At 41.9% G+C, this 24,513-nt stretch overlaps 1 protein-coding gene across 1 annotated transcript in view; it reads right to left on the bottom strand.

The window, feature by feature from the left end:
• The window catches only part of flvcr1 (FLVCR choline and heme transporter 1), a 26,794-nt gene continuing 2,281 nt past the window's right edge, over positions 1-24,513 (bottom strand). Inside the window, exons 2-10 of the mRNA XM_034078591.2 lie at positions 23,488-23,632; positions 18,221-18,361; positions 17,253-17,320; positions 15,449-15,552; positions 12,546-12,656; positions 10,804-10,909; positions 10,514-10,622; positions 9,980-10,047; positions 1-7,790 (exon numbers count right to left, since the gene is read on the bottom strand). Coding sequence (XP_033934482.1) covers positions 7,692-7,790; positions 9,980-10,047; positions 10,514-10,622; positions 10,804-10,909; positions 12,546-12,656; positions 15,449-15,552; positions 17,253-17,320; positions 18,221-18,361; positions 23,488-23,632 — 951 coding nt within the window. The 3' untranslated portion in view covers positions 1-7,691. The remainder of the gene's footprint in view (positions 7,791-9,979; positions 10,048-10,513; positions 10,623-10,803; positions 10,910-12,545; positions 12,657-15,448; positions 15,553-17,252; positions 17,321-18,220; positions 18,362-23,487; positions 23,633-24,513) is intronic.

Genomic DNA, 24,513 nt, shown 5'->3' on the forward strand with positions numbered 1-24,513 from the left:
GACAGTAAAATGCTTTTATTGTTGTGATCAGACTCAGTGTATTTTGATTTGAAATGTATAGAATAAAGTCATCTGCATATAACGTGATTCGAGTTCAACATCGTAAAAAACATGACTTGAAATCCAACAGCAGCTTCACAGATAAATGAAATGAAACATTTTGAAACATATTTTGTTCAACAATCTGCACCAATAGAAATGTCTCCAATGCAGTTTAGGGTCAAAGGGATAAGGCTGGCAATATTCTGTATTTGATCATTGTCAATTTATCGAGATGAAGACACTGGATATACCCATAACTAATCGTGTGTTTCAAAGTCTGATGTATCTTCTTTCTTCTGAGCCCAACAACTATCAATTAAAATCAAATCAAACATGGATCCGCCGCTGAAAATTGTTCTTAAAAAATGTAGTGTCTCTACTTTAAAGAGTCCTCTCCTGCTGATGTTCAGGTGTATATCAGTATGTGGTGTCTCTACTTTAAAGAGTCCTCTCCTGCTGATGTTCAGGTGTATATCAGTATGTGGTGTCTCTACTTTAAAGAGTTCTCTCCTGCTGATGTTCAGGTGTATGTCAGTATGTAGTTTCTCTACTTTAAAGAGTCCTCTCCTGCTGATGTTCAGGTGTATATCAGTATGTAGTGTCTCTACTTTAAAGAGTCCTCTCCTGCTGATGTTCAGGTGTATATCAGTATGTGGTGTCTCTACTTTAAAGAGTTCTCTCCTGCTGATGTTCAGGTGTATGTCAGTATGTAGTATCTCTACTTTAAAGAGTCCTCTCCTGCTGATGTTCAGGTGTATGTCAGTATGTAGTTTCTCTACTTTAAAGAGTCCTCTCCTGCTGATGTTCAGGTGTATATCAGTATGTAGTGTCTCTACTTTAAAGAGTCCTCTCCTGCTGATGTTCAGGTGTATATCAGTATGTGGTGTCTCTACTTTAAAGAGTTCTCTCCTGCTGATGTTCAGGTGTATGTCAGTATGTAGTATCTCTACTTTAAAGAGTCCTCTCCTGCTGATGTTCAGGTGTATGTCAGTATGTAGTATCTCTACTTTAAAGAGTCCTCTCCTGCTGATGTTCAGGTGTATGTCAGTATGTAGGGTCTCTACTTTAAAGAGTCCTCTCCTGCTGATGTTCAGGTGTATATCAGTATGTATTGTCTCTACTTTAAAGAGTCCTCTCCTGCTGATGTTCAGGTGTATATCAGTATGTAGTGTCTCTACTTTAAAGAGTCCTCTCCTGCTGATGTTCAGGTGTATATCAGTATGTAGGGTCTCTACTTTAAAGAGTCCTCTCCTGCTGATGTTCAGGTGTATATCAGTATGTAGTGTCTCTACTTTAAAGAGTCCTCTCCTGCTGATGTTCAGGTGTATATCAGTATGTAGGGTCTCTACTTTAAAGAGTCCTCTCCTGCTGATGTTCAGGTGTATATCAGTATGTAGTGTCTCTACTTTAAAGAGTCCTCTCCTGCTGATGTTCAGGTGTATATCAGTATGTAGGGTCTCTACTTTAAAGAGTCCTCTCCTGCTGATGTTCAGGTGTATATCAGTATGTAGGGTCTCTACTTTAAAGAGTCCTCTCCTGCTGATGTTCAGGTGTATATCAGTATGTAGGGTCTCTACTTTAAAGAGTCCTCTCCTGCTGATGTTCAGGTGTATATCAGTATGTAGTGTCTCTACTTTAAAGAGTCCTCTCCTGCTGATGTTCAGGTGTATATCAGTATGTAGTGTCTCTACAATGTCTCCATGCTTTAATGTTCAAAAAGCTCTTTATTGTTCTCATACTGGAGCACCTCTTTTCACCCTCTGTCTGAAACCAGAGCTCAGTCTGCTCTGATTGGATAGCTGGGCGGCTCTGTTGTGATTGGTCAACCGCTTAGAGATGTCCCGCCCCTTAACCTATCACCTACAATGTGTTGGAGTGCTAGTCAATACAAGCGTGAGTGTTACAGAGTGACGTCACTAAGTTATGGAAGTAAACAAAGGACAGCACATGATATTTGTTTTCCAATTCGACCTTGTGAAATATATTTTGTTAACAATGAACAAATGTTAAAAAAGCATCTTGTAAACAACGTAAAAGTTGGCGGACCAAACATGACTGAAGACGCATTGTAATAAATTACAAAAATATTTTAAAAACCTAAGAGAATTAGAATAAAATAGTTATTGGCCGGACTTGATTAAACAAATACATTAAATAACCGTATGCAAGACTAAAGTGCACTAAAACAGTTTGCGTTATAAAAACTAGACAAAGTCATATATTAATACATGTTCACAACAAATGTATAAAATAAATATTGTAAACCAAAAACTAAGAGAACAGATGTAACAGTTGCCATGTTAAAGAGATACTAGGGAAGGTACAGGGCAGGGACGTGCACAGACATTTGGAGGGGCTATTGCTCTAAACTAGAAAAAGCCCCCCCCCCCCCCCCCCCCCGAAAAAAAACATAAGACCTTTTGAATTTTTTTCTAAATGAAAACCAGGGAAATTTTTTGTTTTGCATATCTCATTAAAATATCTAATGTTACTAACTATTAAAGAAAAAATGTGGAAAAATTCTGGGGACAATTCTGTTTTAATGTAATGTTGACCTTTGTAACTGCTGTGCAGACATACTGATAAAATAGGGCCTCTAACTAATTACCTTAAATAAACTCACTAATTAATTAAACCTGTTCAAAACGCATTATTCTTATCGTTCTTTATGAGCGCAGTAACGGTACGGTATCTAATTACTTATTTATGTAGTATTCCATAACTTAGTAACAGAGATGGTCAAACTAAAGTAGAGACATGGCAGAAATCCTACACTGAAGCGGGACATTGAACTGCTCACCCGTGAGAGGGCGATCAAGAAAAGAGAGCGAGCGACCCCGTTGACGTTGAGAGAGTTTACAGATGAAAAGACACAGAAAGACAGAAGCACAATAACAAGTATATTTAGGGTTTGTTTTTTTGTAAATAACCGACGGTGTCAAGAGGAAGTAAAGTCCCCTGGTTTGTCCCCTACTCTAACTGCCATGAGAAAACTCAAAATCAATTTAAGCATTTTTAAAAACGGGTACATTTCCGGGGACAGATTGACCCGGAGATTTGCCACCAAAGCCAGGCAGGCATTTGGTGTGATCACCATAGCCACGAGGCCGGAGGGGTGTCCTTTGCTTTCAGCTGTCAGATTGTAAACAAAGTCACGTGACTGGGGGCAGATGACAGCGCTGACAAGGTGTGTTTTATCGCAGCGAGACGCTACAATTGTGGGCTTATCATGTTGATTCGGCCACAACAGAAAAAAACCTCTTTCTCTCCCCAGAGGGGCAGGTCAGCCAAAAAGGGCTGTTGCCCGGGCAACATTAGCCCGTACCTGTGCACGTCCCTGGTACAGGGTATGTTCTGAGGGTTGAACGTCTCTCTGCAGGTGTTATGTTATTCTGGGAGCTGGAAACATGTTGTAACCATTTCCTGAAACAGCATGTCATTGCCCACGAGCCATCGAACAATACAGTTTCCTTCATGAGTCATATTTAAAAAAGAAAGTTTTGGACATAATGCTGCGAAACCAGGATGATGGAGAGGGAAACACGTGAAGCTGTTTGATGTTTAAAGAAAGGGTCGTGGACATTCAGCTCGTTGTGTTGAGGTTGTTTCATTTGAAAGACCATGAACCGCTGCTGTTGATTGAAGGATCAAATGTAAAAAATAGGCCTAGAAACTGGTTGTTGTGGATGTTTTGATTGTGACCATATTATGTTGTCTGTTGTTGTTTTTAATTTGACTGTGCTGCTGCCTATCTTGGCCAGGACTCTTTTGAAAAGGGGATTTTTAATCTCATGGCGCATTTCCACTACAGCGCAGAGCTCGCTTTAAGCGCGCCGAGCCCGGACCGTTTTTGGTTACATTTCCACTTGGCGTAGTTCCAGCTAGCGGGTACTATTTCACAGTTTTTCTGGCCCCATAAAATCGAGGTTCTTTCCAGGCCAACAACCAGGCTGAGTCGGGCTGAGTATGCTAAAGAGAGAGAATCGCTGGCTAGGGAGCTACAACTACAACAAGATGAACATATTGTACCGTGATTTAATTGTAATACACGTTTCAAAATGATGCCGAAGTAACAACACACTGATACCGGTTAGTAAAACCATGAATTAATGCTTTGACGAGTCTGCAGACAGACGGCAGAGAAACACCTTTTAAAATGCATGTTTTCTGAATGGAGATCGGCTAAGCTAACGTTATATATGCTCCGACCGTCCACACTCACAGCAACGGCCTACAGACATAAATAAACCAGCGACTGTATCCTCCATGACACAGGCAGTCTGTGGTTTGTACTTGTTTACCTTCTGTCTAGTTTCTGAACAGATATGAGGAGCTGTGAGCTCTGAGGGCTAACAGCTAACGGCTGATGTTGGTTTTCTGTGGTTCTCATTGAAGATGACGTCACGGCTCCGCCTACACTGCGTTACTATAGTTACCGCCCCAGCTACTAAACTGTAATGGAAACGTAGCATAAAGTGAGCCAGTCCTAACAAGGCCTAACGAGGCCTAGCCATACCGAGCGAGGCCCTGTAGCGGAAATGCGCCATTAACGAGACCTCCCTGGTTGAATCAAATCAAATGAAACTACCTCTTCACAGAACATGACTTACTTTTCTTTAAAGTAAAGCTAGGGTTAGTTTTTCGTCGGAAGTTAGAAACAATGACTTGCTTGCTTTATCCTTTGCTGTCGGGGCAGCAACAACAAAATGTCTTTGAGGAAGATTTCCCAACCTTGCTTTAAGAAAAGAAGAAGAGTCTTATCTAGTAAAAGCTTTTGGAGACAAACGTTGAAGCAAGACCAGTAAATACACATTTTCCATCTATTTAGAAACGTGTTGTAACCATTTCCTGAAACAGCATGTCATTGCCACGAGCCATCGAACAATACAGTTTCTTTGATGAGTCATATTTAAAAAAGAAATTTTTGGACATAATGCTGCGAATTCAGCATCCTTCTCACAAAGTAAAAAAAGGCTCTATTCTATGTAACAAAAAAAACTAACACACATCTAAAAAATAAATTAGTATCGTTTGTTGTGCTTCTCCTCTCCCTCTGCTTGCTTTGTTGGTGTAACACACCACAAGATGGCGCTGTCCTCTCGTCTGTGAGCTGTCTGTCTGAGTGTGATAGAGACATTGGAATCACATCTCAATCATAACACTGAGTATCAAACCTAAAGTTGTGCGTGTGTTCCTGATTGTGCACTGAACTCAGAACACTGTTTGGTCTGTTGTGGTTTGTGTATCGCAGTGACTACATTTCATCTGCAGATAGTTATTTCTCTGATATCTTCCTCAAAGTGTTTCGCTTCTTGGTTCGTTCATAGCAACAAAATGGACTCGACGGTACGTCCACACAGCAGCTTTTCAAAAATCTTGAAAATCTTGGAGCTGGGCGTGTCTGACAGCTTGGGGATTTTATTCGAGCAACGCGACCAACAACCAATCACATGAATCTCCCGCCCCCGACATACAAAGCAAAAAACACCGGGGATTTTATGCGAGCAATATATATATATATAAACTCCCCAAACAGGCGAAAACCTACCAGTTTCCCCCACTGCCTCTGCCACCTCCCTCCATGCCTGGTTCCTCCGGTTTGTATCCCGGTAATAGTTCTGGTCGTAAAGAACCGGGTGATTTGCTACCGTAATTTCTCGTTTGGAATATGAGGAAATGAACTGCGGTCTGGTTCTCCCTGCTTACACGCGGTTTGATTGGCTAGCGCTTCTACTGTCAGATTTGCATAAACGTGTTTGATTGGCTGGCGCTTCCAGCTCAGCTTCAACAGTTGAACATTGCTCAACTTTTGAATCCTGGACATCCTGGAAATCTTCGCTTCGCTCCCCCATAATGCAGTTCGGCGAAAAGCGAGGCAAAGTGACGTCATCCCCATTCAAAGTCAACGGGCAGAGAAGCGGTGGAAGCGGTGGAAGATTCGTCTAAAGCTGCTGTGTGGACGTACCGAGGAAGCTCAGAGATGCACTCCTGAAGAGACAAATTCAATACTATTCAAACGGTACTATTTTTTCGCAGTAATCAACGCGCGCTGAATTCGCCTTTTCCTGCTGTAACGTGCCCAGTTGGTCACAAAGAGAGAATTTAAAGCGGCTATCATAGATTTTCAGTTAGATGCGTGTATGGTAATTCAATATCTATCGCCTTATGAGGTACCACAACGGTGACGTATTGCAATATGTATATATTAGCAGTTTTCAAACGGGCTGAATGTTGTAATGTTCGTGGAGATAATGCTATTTATTATCATTTCCTTCTGCTGCACATTAAAAGCATAATGTGACGAACATACATTTACTTATTATGTAGTCACAGGAAATGCCTTTTTTGTCTCTGACCTTGATGCTTTTTATTCCAAATGCGTCTTCAAATAGTGGACTTTTTAGGCCTTTTCGATCAGCCGAAGAGCTGTTCATATATTTAAGGGAGTAATGGAAGAGGTGCAGCCCCAGGGACTGACTCACGGCCCGTCCACACAGCGGCGTGCGTTGACGCTTCACCATTCACTTTGAATGGGGTGACGTCACTTTTAGCCGAAATGCATCGTGGGAAGCGACGCGGAGCGTAGCTGGCGTGGCTCGCTGCAAAAGTTGAGCAATGTTCAACTTTTGACGCCTCGGCAGAAGCGTCAGCCAATCGAATCGTATGCCAGTACAAGCTCTAGCCAATCAAACCGCTGCTTGTGTGTCAGGGGCGGGAGATTCATGTGATTGGTTGTTGGTCGAGTTTCAGACACGCCCGCCGGCAAGCGTCAGCGCACGCCGCTGTGTGGACGGGCCGTTAGGGTAAAGATGGTTTGTTTTGCTAGTTATAGTAGCTCCTAATATTCTGGGATGTGCAGTATTTGACCACATTTGCATTTCCTCCCAGTAAATCGCTTTATCAATCAGGACAGAAAACCGAAAGATTACCGCTTTAACTCGTATAGATCGATGTGCCAACAAGAAAAGCTGCAAATAAAGGAGGATTTCGGACGTGTACTGAAATGTCATAAAGTTAGCACAAAGTTTGCTTATTATTCTGCCGACTAAAAGAAAACGGGCACGAGCAGTCGCAGCTACTTCTCGTCTTGAATATGCAAGCAGCACTAAAGTGCGTTTTATAATGACGGCATCTACCCGAAGCAGCTTGGAACCAAATGTGAGTTGTTCTTCCACAGCTAACATTACCACTGCCATACTTACGGAAAACGCTCAAATGAAGCCACATGAACAACATTTACAGTCAGAGGATGATTCAAGTAAACTCAGGAGATGTCGGTTCTGTGCAAAACCAAACCAAGCGACTCTGTAGTTCTTCTTCACTGCCTCCGAACGAAAAGCTGGAGTGTTTTCTGTGTACAGCAAACGTGTGACGGCGATCTACGAACTGGAAGTCAGTCCTGGTTTAAAAGGCAGATTCATAAGTAATCCAACTAGGAGCCCCATGCTTCACACGAGAAGAGCAGCAGTAGTCCTCTGAAGTCAGCATTCACCCTCAGCGTCTTATTGGTCTCCACATCCAGGGTTTCTAATCATCCATCAGCGTCAATAGAGTTCACCTTTAGGTCCTTCACATGTGTTTGATGCCCACAGATGTGCCCGAGCAGCAGGGAGACCTTCCTCCTCCTGAGGTCCAGTGACTCGGCAGCATCACAGCGAGGTTTCACGGGAAAAGCTGACCGAGGTTTCAAGTTTGTCTCTGTTGGTTTTCTCTCCTGGAGGGCAGTCCTCGGGACAACTGGTAGGAAGCTAGGAAAGAGACGGAGAAAGAAAAGGTTACATGGGGATCATTTATGTGCTGTTTACACGGGAACGAAGCGGGTTGTATCCGCTACTTGAAATTTTTCGTATAGCCCGTCCGTTCACACGAGGCCGTAACGGAACCGGACCCCTAAAACGATAACGTGTCCCGAGGTGGATAGATCTGCAGACGGAACGCTCTGGGGGACCGTGTGTACGTCCTATACGATCATTTCCTGATAACGATGAAGCCATAGCCCCGCCTCTCCCCACCTCTGCTGCTCACTGCTGTAGCATGTAGCATGTAGCATGGTCAGTAGCTACAGACCATGCTACAGATGTTAGTGCAACAACTACAGCTCCTCCACCACAACCATCAGCAACAAGTGGACATGGAGGACTACATGAACTACATGTTGCTAAATCCACCACGGAGAATAAACAGAAGGGCAACCATGGCAACCATGCTCGGGGGTCTTCTTCGCTGCTTTTGGTGTATTTTGTGGCGGAAGTACAGCGCCACTTACAGGCCCGGCATATGTACTACAGCGTCTCCAGCGCTTTCGAGCGGTCTCGTGTTAATGGGCGCGTTTATTGAGCCGTATCCGTGTGAACAGAAGACATTTTGATATCGAATTTGGTTCGTTTGTGTTTGCATTCCCGTGTAAATGGGGTCTTAAGCTATACCTCAAAGATTTGTTTAGGAGAAAAACATCTAAGTTATTGCTTTAAACTCTCCAATAAACTCTCAATAAACCTGACACAAAACAGGCCATGAAGTTGCATGACTCTCATTTTATATATTTATGTGATATTATGATTATATCACCTTTCAAATTGTTCTTAAGAAAAATGTATATCAGTGCATTCAAACACCACCAGGTGGCGCCAAAAGAAAGCTAAGTTAAAATCCTTCATATGCAGGTTTTCGTGGTTGTAAATTGAGGTAGCAGTAACAGTTTTGAGGAAGGACACTAGAATGATGACTCAGTAGGATGATGGGAAAATGACTCAGATTTTATGGTTCAAAATTGTAAAAACGTTCTCGTCTGAAGGGTGCAGGGAACCTGGGGGGGGGTTCTGCTGTTGGGGAAGGGGGGTTCAAGGGGAGGAGGATTGTATAGCTTTGTTTGTGAAGAGGACAGATACACAAAGGAGACTTTATATCAGAGTGACAGGGGAGAGTTAAGGGTAAGAGGAGGAATGTTGAAGACTGTCTGGACATAAAGCCCCTCCACAGGGAGGAGGAACCCTGAACAAAGACCCTCTGAACACTGTCCTTTATAACGGCTACAGAAAGGAGAGGGGGATAGACTTTACAACTGGATCCTTACACTGGACATTTAGAACCACAATCTGGTATTCAGCATTCAAAGCTGTATTAATACTAGGGATGGGAACGATTAATCGAATATTCTAAATTATTCAGGTATTCGAATATGAGTTATGAATATCTTTATTGTAATTTCTTTTTTTTCTTTTTGGGTGGGGTGCCTAAGTTGATTACATATTATCAAATGGAATAATTCAATGTATACGACAGTGCCATAGCTAAGTGTGTTAGGTCTAAAGGTGTGTCTTGCTCCGCTCACCGGCCCCTCACAGCGGGCAGAGCTGCTGATCTCTTTGTCTCGCATCCGTTATACTTCACTCGCGTTTATGTCCAAATCCATCAGAAAACCAAGTTATTTTTTAAGCATGAAAGCTTATTTGAACATGTATTTATTTATTTTTCAAAATATATATATATATTTTTTTCTTTTGTAAAAATGTTTCCCCGCATTTTTTTTTTTTTTTTATAGGATATGTACATTTCGGTTAATCGGTTAACCGTTTTTTGGGGGGTCGAATATTCGAATATACATTTGCCTTCAAATTCCCATCCCTAATTAATACCCAACATCAGTACATATACTTTAATATATTACATGTTCAATAACATTTGAAAAGCGTTTTTGTATAATTGTAGTGCAATGACACGTTTTCTAAATTTTGATTTGATCCAAAACCGAAAAACTAAACCCAAATTCCCTCCGCGACAGATTTAAAAAATGTATGAGGAATGTATGAGGAATTGATTAAGAAGTTTAAATAAATGTGATGTATTTTGTGAAAGCAAATCTTGAAAGTCAACAAATGTAAAAAATTTACTAAAGAGTAAAAACGTTTTTGTGTATTTTGAGTTTTCATGTACTTACGGCTTGCAGGCGGTTGTTTTCTGCTCCCATGTTGATGTTGTGTCTTTTCAGATCTGACTTAATAAAGGCTGAAACATAAGATGAGGAAATTACATTTACATTTCAAATAGACAGTACATTACATACACAAATACACACACACACACACACACACACACACACACACACACACACACACACACACACACACACACACACACACACACACACACACACACACACACACACACACACACACACACACACACACACACACACACACACACACACACACACCATGTAAATATCACTTCAGTGGACATTACATTGACTTACATGCAATCCCTGGAGACTTATAACCTTAACCCTTAAGGGAAGCCACAGGTGACTGTGTAAACAGATTTAGGATATTAATTACACACACACACACGCACGCACGCACGCACGCACGCACGCACGCACACACACACACACACACACACACACACACACACACACACACACACACACACACACACACACACACACACACACACACACACACACACAGCATACCAGTGAGCAGTATTCCCAGAGAGATCCAGGCGCAGAGGAACAGGTTTCCGATCAGAGGATTGCGGTGTGTCAGGTGTCCCTGAATCAGAGTGAAGACGATCCCAAATAACTGCAAACACACACACACACACACACACACACACACACACACACACACACACACACACACACACACACACACACACACACACACACACACACACACACACACACACACACACACACACCAATTGTAGTGAGTGTTGCTTGACAGAGAGGAGGATAACCAAAGGATGCTGACTGTGCGATACCTGAGCGAAAGCGTTGAGGAGTCCCGAAGACGTCCCCTCAGACTCGGGGTAAGTGATCTCTACTCCGAACTCAAAGCCCAGCGGCAGGTACCCCGTCATGAAGAACCTGAAACACACACACAACACACTGATAAACATCAACAAACAACAACAAGCCAAAGAAGTAGTCCATGGCGATGTAATCTGAGAGCCAAGGTTTTTTTCAACAACGCTTGCTCACACACAAAAGCATGAAAATATCCATCTGTTTCGATTGTATCTTCTATTATAGTATTTTTTTTTTATCTCTATATATTTATTTAGGTGCTTTTAAACCTATATTACATGTTTTTTTTAATTAAAAATAACCTTATTAAATAAATAATAAAAATACAAATGTTTTATTTTATTTTTAACATGTTTATATTTCAAATCAGGAGTTTTTTTAGGAGTTGTACAACTGAAGGAATATTACACAAATCCCATTCAATACGTAATATATTATTATAAAATTAATATAAATGATTACATTATTTTGTCATTTAATTTTCATTTGGTTTCTTACGGTTTTAGCCATCAACATAAACTTGTACTGTCGGCTGTGAAGCTCAGTAATAGACAAACAGTAAAGCATGACGAAGGGATCGACTAATACTGGAGCTGATTTACGAGCTGACGTACCCCCCCCCCCCCCCCCCCAGGTCAAACCTCTGGCAATGTGATGCTGAACGTTCAAATAATCTATGTCTGTGCCCACATTGTGAACATGCCTCCAGGATGTGTGCTCCTCCTGTTTTACACCACCGTAACTCAGGGATGCAAAAATGAAGGTGGTGTTGCCATGCCCACGACTGTTTATCTGTGCTGGAAGATATGCAATTTTGAATCACTATGGAACACTTGCGCTCCTATTGGCTAGCGCTCCTACACATTGTACGTGTACGTCTAAGCGGTTGACCAATCACAACAGAGCTGAACATCAGCAGGAGAGGACTCTTTAAAGTAGAGACACTACATACTGATATACACCTGAACATCAGCAGGAGAGGACTCTTTAAAGTAGAGACACTACATACTGATATACACCTGAACATCAGCAGGAGAGGACTCTTTAAAGTAGAGACACTACATACTGATATACACCTGAACATCAGCAGGAGAGGACTCTTTAAAGTAGAGACACTACATACTGATATACCCCTGAACATCAGCAGGAGAGGACTCTTTAAAGTAGAGACACTACATACTGATATACACTTGAACATCAGCAGGAGAGTACTCTTTAAAGTAGAGAGACTACATACTGATATACACCTGAACATCAGCAGGAGAGGACTCTTTAAAGTAGAGACACTACATGCTGATATACACCTGAACATCAGTAGGAGAGGACTCTTTAAAGTAGAGACACTACATACTGATATACACTTGAACATCAGCAGGAGAGAACTCTTTAAAGTAGAGAGACTACATACTGATATACACCTGAACATCAGCAGGAGAGGACTCTTTAAAGTAGAGACACTACATACTGATATACACCTGAACATCAGCAGGAGAGGACTCTTTAAAGTAGAGACACTACATACTGATATACACCTGAACATCAGCAGGAGAGGACTCTTTAAAGTAGAGACACTACATACTGATATACACCTGAACATCAACAGGAGAGGACTCTTTAAAGTAGAGACACTACATACTGATATTCATCTAAACATGAGAAGAATATGTCCTTTTTAAATCAAATTTGACAGACGTACCCCAGAGCTCCAGCAGTGAAGAAGACCAGGAGGATGTTGTCGAGGTTCAGAGTGAAGGTGAACACGATCATGCCCAGAAACGACAGGCAGTACACGGTCAGAGTTGTCATCCTGTAAAACACATCACACACACTCAGTTATTTCATGACTCTGATTGGCAGTCACCAATCAGGGACAAAGTGCTCGGCTCCTGATCATCCTCTGCATGTCAGGGTATGATTTATTTCCCTCACACTTGATCTGACCCGACAGGTTTGGTTGGGACGGGATTAAACTCCCTTCGACTTAAGTGTCTCACGTTTTATTTCACTCCTCATCAACCTCCCAGCTGTACGACTTGTTTTGTTCTCAAACGAGCGTAAGACACGTGAGACAAATCGTTGACGAAGCTTTAAGGGAAGTCTCAGTATTTAATTAATTCCAGGGAAGAAAAACCACCCAAAATTATCTGGTTTGTTATATAGAAGATATAAGTAGCTTTATGAACGTCTGCATGTCATCAACAACTGACTGCCAATCAAATAAAGAAAGTATAAAAAAACCAATATTTATGGTCAATTAACATTGAACTCTACAGATATACAGTAAATACTGTGGATATGTGTAATGTTCCTCTCGGGCTGCATTTACAAATGAAATAGAGAAAATAAATAAAATAAATAAAATAAATAAAATAAATAAAATAAATAAAATAAATAAAATAAATAAAATAAATAAAATAGCTTTTGAAAATGTGTGCATCTTAAAAGTGCTTTAATTTTAGCTAATTATTCTCTTCACACTTTCCTCTCCGCTCCTCTCTTCTTCTGTGTTTCTCTCCCTGTATCGCTCTCTCGTCTCTTCTTCTGTGTTTCTCTCCCTGTATCGCTCTCGTCTCTGCTTCTGTGTTTCTCTCCCTGTATCCCTCTCTCCTCTCTTCTTCTGTGTTTCTCTCCCTGTATCGCTCTCTCCTCTCTTCTTCTGTGTTTCTCTCCCTGTATCGCTCTCGTCTCTTCTTCTGTGTTTCTCTCCCTGTATCACTCTCGTCTCTTCTTCTGTGTTTCTCTCCCTGTATCGCTCTCTCCTCTCTTCTTCTGTGTTTCTCTCCCTGTATCGCTCTCTCCTCTCTTCTTCTGTGTTTCTCTCCCTGTATCGCTCTCTCGTCTCTTCTTCTGTGTTTCTCTCCCTGTATCGCTCTCTCCTCTCTTCTTCTGTGTTTCTCTCCCTGTATCGCTCTCTCCTCTCTTCTTCTGTGTTTCTCTCCCTGTATCGCTCTCGTCTCTGCTTCTGTGTTTCTCTCCCTGTATCCCTCTCTCCTCTCTTATTCTGTGTTTCTCTCCCTGTATCTCTCTCTCCTCTCTTCTTCTGTGTTTCTCTCCCTGTATCGCTCTCTCCTCTCTTCTTCTGTGTTTCTCTCCCTGTATCGCTCTCGTCTCTTCTTCTGTGTTTCTCTCCCTGTATCGCTCTCGTCTCTTCTTCTGTGTTTCTCTCCCTGTATCGCTCTCGTCTCTTCTTCTGTGTTTCTCTCCCTGTATCGCTCTCGTCTCTTCTTCTGTGTTTCTCTCCCTGTATCGCTCTCGTCTCTTCTTCTGTGTTTCTCTCCCTGTATCGCTCTCGTCTCTTCTTCTGTGTTTCTCTCCCTGTATCGCTCTCGTCTCTTCTTCTGTGTTTGTCTCCCTGTATCGCTCTCTCGTCTCTTCTTCTGTGTTTCTCTCCCTGTATCGCTCTCTCGTCTCTTCTTCTGTGTTTCTCTCCCTGTATCGCTCTCGTCTCTTCTTCTGTGTTTCTCTCCCTGTATCGCTCTCGTCTCTTCTTCTGTGTTTCTCTCCCTGTATCGCTCTCTCCTCTCTTCTTCTGTGTTTCTCTCCCTGTATCACTCTCGTCTCTTCTTCTGTGTTTCTCTCCCTGTATCGCTCTCTCCTCTCTTCTTCTGTGTTTCTCTCCCTGTATCGCTCTCTCCTCTCTTCTTCTGTGTTTCTCTCCCTGTATCGCTCTCGTCTCTTCTTCTGTGTTTGTCTCCCTGTATCGCTCTCTCCTCTCTTCTTCTGTGTTTCTCTCCCTGTATCGCTCTCGTCTCTTCTTCTGTGTTTCTCTCCCTGTATCGCTCTCGTCTCTTCTTCTGTGTTTCTCTCCCTGTATCGCTCTCGTCTCTTCTTCTGTGTTTCTCTCCCTGTATCGCTCTCGTCTCTTCTTCTGTGTTTCTCTCCCTGTATCGCTCTCGTCTCTTCTTCTGTGTTTCTCTCCCTGTATCGCTCTCGTCTCTTCTTCTGTGTTTCTCTCCCTGTATCGCTCTCGTCTCTTCTTCTGTGTTTGTCTCCCTGTATCGCTCTCTCGTCTCTTCTTCTGTGTTTCTCTCCCTGTATCGCTCTCTCGTCTCTTCTTCTGTGTTTCTCTCCCTGTATCGCTCTCGTCTCTTCTTCTGTGTTTCTCTCCCTGTATCGCTCTCGTCTCTTCTTCTATGTTTCTCTCCCTGTATCGCTCTCTCCTCTCTTCTTCTGTGTTTCTCTCCCTGTATCACTCTCGTCTCTTCTTCTGTGTTTCTCTCCCTGTATCGCTCTCTCCTCTCTTCTTCTGTGTTTCTCTCCCTGTATCGCTCTCTCCTCTCTTCTTCTGTGTTTCTCTCCCTGTATTGCTCTCGTCTCTTCTTCTGTGTTTCTTTCCCTGTATCGCTCTCGTCTCTTTCGCCCCCTGTCGGCAGCGGTTAAAATAGAATCGCCCCGTCAAAATTGAAATCCCCTATTAATGTATTGACTATAGGTCCGGGTCCGTATAGGTCGGCGCCTGGGTCCGGATCCGGACCGCGATCTGCCTGTTGCAGACCCCTGGTATAGCGAATATAATCTTCGAAAAATTACTGCATTGCAAAACACGTTCAATGTTTAACAAAAGTTGGGAAGATTAAAGTGTGTGCAGGTGTTTCCTACTTGTATGTCTTGGTGTAGTCCAGCCAAAGCCCGCAGAGGACGGAGCCGACCATCCCAGCAACAACCAGAGTCAAACCAATTCTCCCAGCATTCAATTCCTGGTTCTGAGGAGGGGAAAGGAAAGAGGATATGTTATTAAATTGTTGCAGCGATGATGTATTTTTTAAGGCGGAGAAGTTAGCATTGCAAGGGTTCCTTTCACAAAAAGTCAATGGGATTTTTCGATTGGCTTTTGGATTATTGCAGAAAATAATGTGGCAAACACATATTTATATTCAGCAGCATAATCTCCACATATAAACCACGTTATTACTTTTTAAATAAAAAGCTAACATTAGGCTATAAAGCAACTACAGCACAGTCACATGACTTCACGTCACCACCGCTAAGCTAAAGGCGGCTAATGTTGGGCTATAAAGGAACTACAGCACGGTCACATGACTTCACGTCACCACCGCTAAGCTAAAGGTGGCTAATGTTGGGCTATAAAGGAACTACAGCACGGTCACATGACTTCACGTCACCACTGCTAAGCTAAAGGTGGCTAATGTTGGGCTATAAAGCAACTACAGCACGGTCACATGACTTCACGTCAGCACCGCTAAGCTAAAGGAGGCTAATGTTGGGCTATAAAGGAACTACAGCACAGTCACATGACTTCACGTCAGCACCGCTAAGCTAAAGGAGGCTAATGTAGGGAACACAGACTTTTTGTCAGGCCAACAACCAAAACAAAACCCATTGACTTCAAGTTGAGCATCAGGAAGGGCTAAAATGCTGACTAATTTCTGGGTTTAGGCCTCATCCCTGCATCACTCCACAGAAGCCTCAGTGGGAAAAAAGCTGATTAAATTATTTTTTCTTTCAATAACACTCAGATCAAATCTTACAGGTGGTCTATAAGCCAGTCACATGTTCTGTACGTGTGTGTATTTGTGCGAGGGGTTTGGGAGAGTCCCGGATTTGCAGTGTTTCTGGTGGGAGAGGGTGGTGAAGTCATCTGACGGTTCAGCTGAGAGAGTTTTATAAGTTCATGCAAGGGTGAACTGCTGTAAGATTGTGTGAAAGAGACAGGGATGGGGTCTATTTCTAAGTAAAGCAGAAACTGGACAAGCATCAGCCTCACTGTCAGCAGTCATTGTGTGTGTGTGTGTGTGTGTGTGTGTGTGTGTGTGTGCGCGTGTGTGTGTGTGCGTGTGTGTGTGTGGCGCCAGCGTTATGGTGGGCAGCAGGCATGCGTGAAAATCTCATCGAGGCCATCAGAAGTGTCTTTGTTCTTTCTGTCTCTTTTTCATTACTACATCCAGTTTCCACTCACTTGTTTTTACCGTACATTTAAAATAAGAATGGAAACACTATAATTAATACAAATCAGCTTAATGGGGCAAAATGGTTCGAGCATAGCTGGGGTGGAAAGGGTGTTAAACACAAACATCGGAAGCATTGAAGATGAACCTGCAAAACAGTTTCACTTATTGAAACTGCCTTAGCTATGTTGTTGGACCTGCTTTGTATCTGCAATGTTGTGAAATGCCGTTAAATGCTCATGATGTAGCTTCACTTATCTCTTTCTGTGTGAGTACAATGAAAAGCAGAGTCACGTTCTTTGGAAGTGCGCATATACTGGTAAATAAACGAATAAAAAGCAGTTAAAAACTCTTGTAAAAGGTTGCAAGTGCACTTTAAATTATGATGCCATTTAGATAATTGACCAATCATAAGAGAATTCTTTAAGAGGAAGGTGAAAGAGACAGGAGAGCGGTCAAGAAAGATGATGAACTGCCAGCTGTTAGTGTGTTTTTACCTCGTAGCAGGCCATGATCATCTGGTTGAGAAGTGTTGAGACAGAGTAGTAGGAGCCAGTCATTATACCTGCGGGCAAAACACAAATAGAGTGCATCCATTAGGGTTATAACTGAGTGTGTCTGGTTCAGTTTTATAAATCTAATTCTGAATGCAAAAACAGCCCAAATCTTAAAGGTTTAATGTAGAACAGTTGGTTTTCTAAAAAAGACGCATGCATTAATGTTATTAAAGAGTGCATGTGTTGGCATACAAGTATATATATGTGATGTTGTGTATTGCAGTTGTTAAGTCAGTGCTATTGAGGTTACATGAATACAACATGACATTTTCTTTAAGTAGGCTAGTGAAAAGCTGAACACAAATCAGCTCGACAGTTGATACAAATAATGTATACACCGAGGGATTTAAACAATGAGAACACTGAAAAAGAGGTTGCTAAGGAAATCAAGGAGTTAGCCATCTTGTCTCCTTTTAATCGTGTACTAGTGGAACAATGGTGGCGGGTACAGACAAGACGAGTTCATGAGCCAAAGCGAACAATTCAATTATCCTGGAAACAGGATTTTAGCTGGGTATGTTAGGCGAAAAATCCAGTTCATTTGGCCTAAACACATATTTAACATTACAATTAACTTTGGCTATTTGATCACTGCTAATAAATACAACTATTTGTTTAAAGTGGAACGTAAAAAATGTACTTAGGACAAGTTATTGAAACAATGAACCCTGTCAAAGAGAGTTTGGTGTGTCACACATGGAGTAGTCACATGAAACATTAGATAGTCACGCTAAAGTTCTCAAGCATGCCTGGGAAAGCAGAAGGACTTAATGTTCCTCATATTGTGTGCAATCCTACCCTACTGGAGTTTCCTTATCTCTTTTCAGGAGTTCAGACCAAAAAGTACTTGATTAGAATAGATACAAAACAAATGTTCCCATTTATCTGGTGGTGGTTTCTTCTCTTACCGTAGCTGACCAGCAGGAGGACGAATGCTTTGTTCTTCAACAGGTTGACCATGGACTGTTTGTAGGAGTAATCTTCACCCGGAGAGTCTGGGAGGACAGCCTGAGCATGACTGGGCGGCAGGGGAGGCCGGTCCCTTATCACTGAAGACAGAAACACAGTTTGGGTGAATAGAAAGTAGTTTTATAATCAAGCTATTATATATGTTCAGGTGTATATCAGTATGTAGTGTCTCTACTTTAAAGAGTCCTCTCCTGCTGATGTTCAGGTGTATATCAGTATGTAGTGTCTCTACTTTAAAGAGTCCTCTCCTGCTGATGTTCAGGTGTATATCAGTATGTAGTGTCTCTACTTTAAAGAGTCCTCTCCTGCTGATGTTCAGGTTCATATCAGTATGTAGAGTCTCTACTTTAAAGAGTCCTCTCCTGCTGATGTTCAGGTGTATAACAGTATGTAGTGTCTCTACTTTAAAGAGTCCTCTCCTGCTGATGTTCAGGTTCATATCAGTATGTAGTGTCTCTACTTTAAAGAGTCCTCTCCTGCTGATGTTCAGGTGTATATCAGTATGTAGTGTCTCTACTTTAAAGAGTCCTCTCTTGCTGATGTTCAGGTTCATATCAGTATGTAGAGTCTCTACTTTAAAGAGTCCTCTCCTGCTGATGTTCAGGTTCATATCAGTATGTAGAGACTCTACTTTAAAGAGTCCTCTCCTGCTGATGTTCAGGTGTATATCAGTATGTAGAGTCTCTACTTTAAAGAGTCCTCTCCTGCTGATGTTCAGGTTCATATCAGTATGTAGAGTCTCTACTTTAAAGAGTCCTCTCCTGCTGATGTTCAGGTGTATATCAGTATGTAGTGTCTCTACTTTAAAGAGTCCTCTCCTGCTGATGTTCATGTATATATCAGTATGTAGTGTCTCTACTTTAAAGAGTCCTCTCCTGCTGATGTTCAGGTTCATATCAGTATGTAGTGTCTCTACTTTAAAGAGTCCTCTCCTGCTGATGTTCAGGTTCATATCAGTATGTAGTGTCTCTACTTTAAAGAGTCCTCTCCTGCTGATGTTCAGGTGTATATCAGTATGTAGTGTCTCTACTTTAAAGAGTCCTCTCCTGCTGATGTTCAGGTGTATATCAGTATGTAGTGTCTCTACTTTAAAGAGTCCTCTCCTGCTGATGTTCAGGTTCATATCAGTATGTAGTGTCTCTACTTTAAAGAGTCCTCTCCTGCTGATGTTCAGGTGTATATCAGTATGTAGTGTCTCTACTTTAAAGAGTCCTCTCCTGCTGATGTTCAGGTGTATATCAGTATGTAGTGTCTCTACTTTAAAGAGTCCCCTCCAGCTGATGTTCAGGTGTATATCAGTGTGTAGTGTCTCTACTTTAAAGAGTCCTCTCCTGCTGATGTTCAGGTGTATATCAGTATGTAGTGTCTCTACTTTAAAGAGTCCTCTCCTGCTGATGTTCAGGTTCATATCAGTATGTAGTGTCTCTACTTTAAAGAGTCCTCTCCTGGTGATGTTCAGGTGTATATCAGTATGTAGTGTCTCTACTTTAAAGAGTCCTCTCCTGGTGATGTTCAGGTGTATATCAGTATGTAGTGTCTCTACTTTAAAGAGTCCTCTCCTGGTGATGTTCAGGTGTATATCAGTATGTAGTGTCTCTACTTTAAAGAGTCCTCTCCTGCTGATGTTCAGGTGTATATCAGAATGTAGTGTCTCTACTTTAAAGAGTCCTCTCCTGCTGATGTTCAGGTGTATATCAGAATGTAGTGTCTCTACTTTAAAGAGTGCTCTCCTGGTGATGTTCAGGTGTATATCAGTATGTAGTGTCTCTACTTTAAAGAGTCCTCTCCTGGTGATGTTCAGGTGTATATCAGTATGTAGTGTCTCTACTTTAAAGAGTCCTCTCCTGGTGATGTTCAGGTGTATATCAGTATGTAGTGTCTCTACTTTAAAGAGTCCTCTCCTGCTGATGTTCAGGTGTATATCAGAATGTAGTGTCTCTACTTTAAAGAGTCCTCTCCTGCTGATGTTCAGGTGTATATCAGTATGTAGTGTCTCTACTTTAAAGAGTCCTCTCCTGGTGATGTTCAGGTGTATATCAGTATGTAGTGTCTCTACTTTAAAGAGTCCTCTCCTGGTGATGTTCAGGTGTATATCAGTATGTAGTGTCTCTACTTTAAAGAGTCCTCTCCTGCTGATGTTCAGGTGTATATCAGAATGTAGTGTCTCTACTTTAAAGAGTCCTCTCCTGCTGATGTTCAGGTGTATATCAGTATGTAGTGTCTCTACTTTAAAGAGTCCTCTCCTGCTGATGTTCAGGTGTATATCAGAATGTAGTGTCTCTACTTTAAAGAGTCCTCTCCTGCTGATGTTCAGGTGTATATCAGTATGTAGTGTCTCTACTTTAAAGAGTCCTCTCCTGCTGATGTTCAGGTGTATATCAGTATGTAGTGTCTCTACTTTAAAGAGTCCTCTCCTGGTGATGTTCAGGTGTATATCAGAATGTAGTGTCTCTACTTTAAAGAGTCCTCTCCTGCTGATGTTCAGGTGTATATCAGTATGTAGTGTCTCTACTTTAAAGAGTCCTCTCCTGGTGATGTTCAGGTGTATATCAGAATGTAGTGTCTCTACTTTAAAGAGTCCTCTCCTGGTGATGTTCAGGTGTATATCAGAATGTAGTGTCTCTACTTTAAAGAGTCCTCTCCTGGTGATGTTCAGGTGTATATCAGAATGTATAACCAGGGTTGGGTTGTAACGGAATACATGTAACGGCGTTACGTAATCAGAATACAAAAATCAAGTAACTGTATTCAGCTCGCGTTACATTTGAAAAACGAGTAATCTGATTACAGTTACTTTCGTAAACCTGAAGTGAATACATTTTGGATTACTTATTGGAATTATTGGTGGAAAGATTTCCTCACAACATTTAATATTCATTACTAAAGGTACAGCCGAATCATCACGGCGCACAAAACCTATTACCGCGCAGATGGACCAAAAAAAAGGGAGCGTTTGAAAAAAAGGGGCGGGTCCGCTCAGTGAAACGATAACAACGAAACATGGAGGAACAAATGTCTGCGTTTAAGTCGTGTGTGTGTGTAGAGGTGTGTGTGGTTACAACACATCAGCCTGCGGTCGCTCTTTAGCCTTATGATTCTGAAGGTAAACACAGTGAAGGCGGTGCGTGAAAGGCGGTGCGTGAAAGGCACTGCGCGCTCCTCTTCTCAGACCCAACACAGGCAGGACAGAAGGCGACACGCCCGTTCTAAGCCGTGTCCCTCACTCCTCACATCCCAAGCTGCATCCCCAACAAGTTCATTATGTTGTTGCATCGTTTCAGATGCTATGTTTCAGTTGTGCTCTTGATAAGCCATTAAAACAGTAAAACACGTTCAGTTTCCTTTTGCTTTTTGTGTCTCCTGTTCACCAAAACATCCATCTGTGATGGAAAAAGAAAGTAATCCAAAAGTAATCTAAAAGTAATCTGATTACTTTCAGAGCCATGTAATCAGTAATCAGTAACTGATTACATTTACAAAGTAACCCTCCCAACCCTGGCTATAACACACTACAGGAAAGGGAACACTTCAAAAAGCACATCATAATTAAATGATAAGTTTATCGCAATGTTTAAACATCTGCTCAACAAGAGTACTTATTATGAGAGGACGAGGCTTGCATGTAAAATAAAAAACGTCCAAAACATTTGACCGACTTTCATTATATGCTAATGCATGCCGTCTTCCCTACATTACCACGACACTATAATCTACAATTTTTTTACCATGTAATCTTCGAGCCTGAAACCTGAAAAACAGGCTTGGGACTCAACACCTGCATCGTGTCTCATCTTTGTTTAAAGCCAGAGGGAAAGGAAGCCAGTATAAACTCACAATTTCACTCTCTCCACAACACCAAGTATTGTTCATATGTAAACACATTCTTCACTATAGGTCTTTCCCAAACATAATTCTATTTTAGTCCTAATCCTGACCACAAGTCTTAATCCTGAACTTGTCACTTGGAAGTTTAAGGAGCAGTAAAATGTGGAAGATATCTGGAGAATGTACAGCCTTGTGAGATCGAGTCGTGAGAAAGGCAGAAACACACAGAGAAACACCTTTGATCTGTTTTTCAAACGGCTTGCTACATGACTTCATTTCCTGTGGCCCCACAAGAGCTCTGAAAGAATATCATATGTTTATTATACGGTTACATGATGATTTAGGGAAGCAGGTTGCCCATAAACTACATGTCCCACAATGCATCTCAAATTAGACTTTTCTCAGAATTTGACTTTTTTTCTTCAAAATATGCCTTTTTTCTTAGAATGTGCCTTTTTCTCAGAATTTGACTCTTCTTTTTAAAATGTAAACAGAAAAATATAGTGCAAGTAAATAGCAAATACAAAAAGAAAAATAGTTTCAAAAAGTGAAATAGTAAAATAGTGCAATAAGAGTCAATATGCAAGTTATTGGAATGATATATTAGATAGATAGATAGATAGATAGATAGATAGATAGATAGATAGATAGATAGATAGATACATAATTACTAAGTAGCAGATGAATGTTATGGATGTTGTTTCAGCAGTTCAATTGTTTAACTTGTGACATTCTCACTGAAGAGACTTGCAATTATTTGCCCCAGACTTCTGCTTTCAGACGTAGTTAATTAGGAAGTTATTACCCTATCGGATAGTAATCCGGCAATAATGTAATATATAATACATTATTTTATATATATATATTTATAGATGTATTCTTATATAGTCTTAAAGTTACAACCGGCCCTTTGAGTGCAGCCATAATGCTGGTGTGGCCCGTGATTAAATTGAGTTTGACACCTCTGATCTAAACTAAATCCTGCTGTGATGAAACGCCATATCATGGATTATCAAGGATTATTTCTGAAACAGTTTGGAGCTCAAAGGCTTTCTCTCTTGCCAGTTACACCACAAGGTCATTTCCTTTTTGTATCCAGCTTCTTCACACACATGCTCTCCAGTACAGGTTAGCTCTGAGTGTTAGCGATGCTAATGTAAACACCGACCATCCAAAACAGTCGGGCATTGTTTCTGATAGCAGCTTTCTGATTGGCCCGTGGGTCCACATTTCAGATATGACGTCATATCGGACGCAAATCTGGATCAGCTCCGTTGTTCCCCGTTTTTAGAGATTTGTGTGTGTGTGTGTGTGTGTGTGTGTGTGTGTGTGTGTGTGTGTGTGTGTGTGTGTGTGTGTGTGTGTGTGTGTGTGTGTGTACCTAGAACAGTGAGGAAGAAGAGGGCGGTGGAGAGGGCAGCGGTGCCGTAGAACATGATGCTGATGTTGTGCCCCGTCAGCTCCGGGTCATCCGGGGTGTTGGGAACTAGAACTGGAGGAAGCAGGAAGCCGATCGCTGTTCCCAACTACAACAAGAGAAAGAGCGACACATACATTGTTTATTACTTTTATTTTATATATATTGGTGTGTGCTATCATAGTACACATTTCAATTAAGCATGTAAGGATTTAGTGTGGTAAAAAACGACTTTGTCCATTACTCACCAGTGTTGGGTGTAACGCGTTACAAAACGGAGTTACAGTAATATATTACTTTTTGCTGTAACGAAGTAATGTAACGCATTACTAATGAAATGTGGGTAATATATTACCCGTTACAATGCTCAGTGACGCAGTTACAACACATTTTAACCCGAAATTAAATGGCGTTTTGTTTTTTAAGAATGTAACATAGCGAGACATTCCGACACCAGACATACGTGCGAGTAGATTAGTAAACCTGGTGTTTACCCTTCAGGCTTCGCGCCGGGATCTTCGGGCAGTTGAATGTTATGCACCCTCTATTCAAAAAAGAGAACGGAGCGAAAAATACTAACAACAAATTGTGTCAGGTGCGCGTGACCTGCTCCGCTGCGCGTGCATCATTTCCAAAGCGCTTCCACAGCAGTGACACACATCTGAGGATAATCATTTATACGAACATGGTTAAAGCAACCATCACTAAACGCCAGCAACACTGCGTCTACTGCAGACCGTAGCAACGGGTCAGATGGGGACATCACGTGACCCTCCGCTGTGGACACTCCCCACTCCCGCCTGACTCGCCGCCCTCGCCCCGGAGCAGCAGTCTTCATCGCCCGAAACACCGCCGCCCCTCTGCGGCCCGCAGGTGCGAGCCAGGATACCACGGCAAACCGGAGCCTGCCCAGGTTTATCTAAACAAGTACCCGCCTGTACAGTGGGGCTAGGCGGTCATTTTGCAGCTCGTGGTATACAAATAGACAAG

Source organism: Pseudochaenichthys georgianus, unplaced genomic scaffold (assembly GCF_902827115.2).
Source record: "Pseudochaenichthys georgianus unplaced genomic scaffold, fPseGeo1.2 scaffold_447_arrow_ctg1, whole genome shotgun sequence".
In the NCBI taxonomy this organism is placed as follows: domain Eukaryota; kingdom Metazoa; phylum Chordata; class Actinopteri; order Perciformes; family Channichthyidae; genus Pseudochaenichthys; species Pseudochaenichthys georgianus.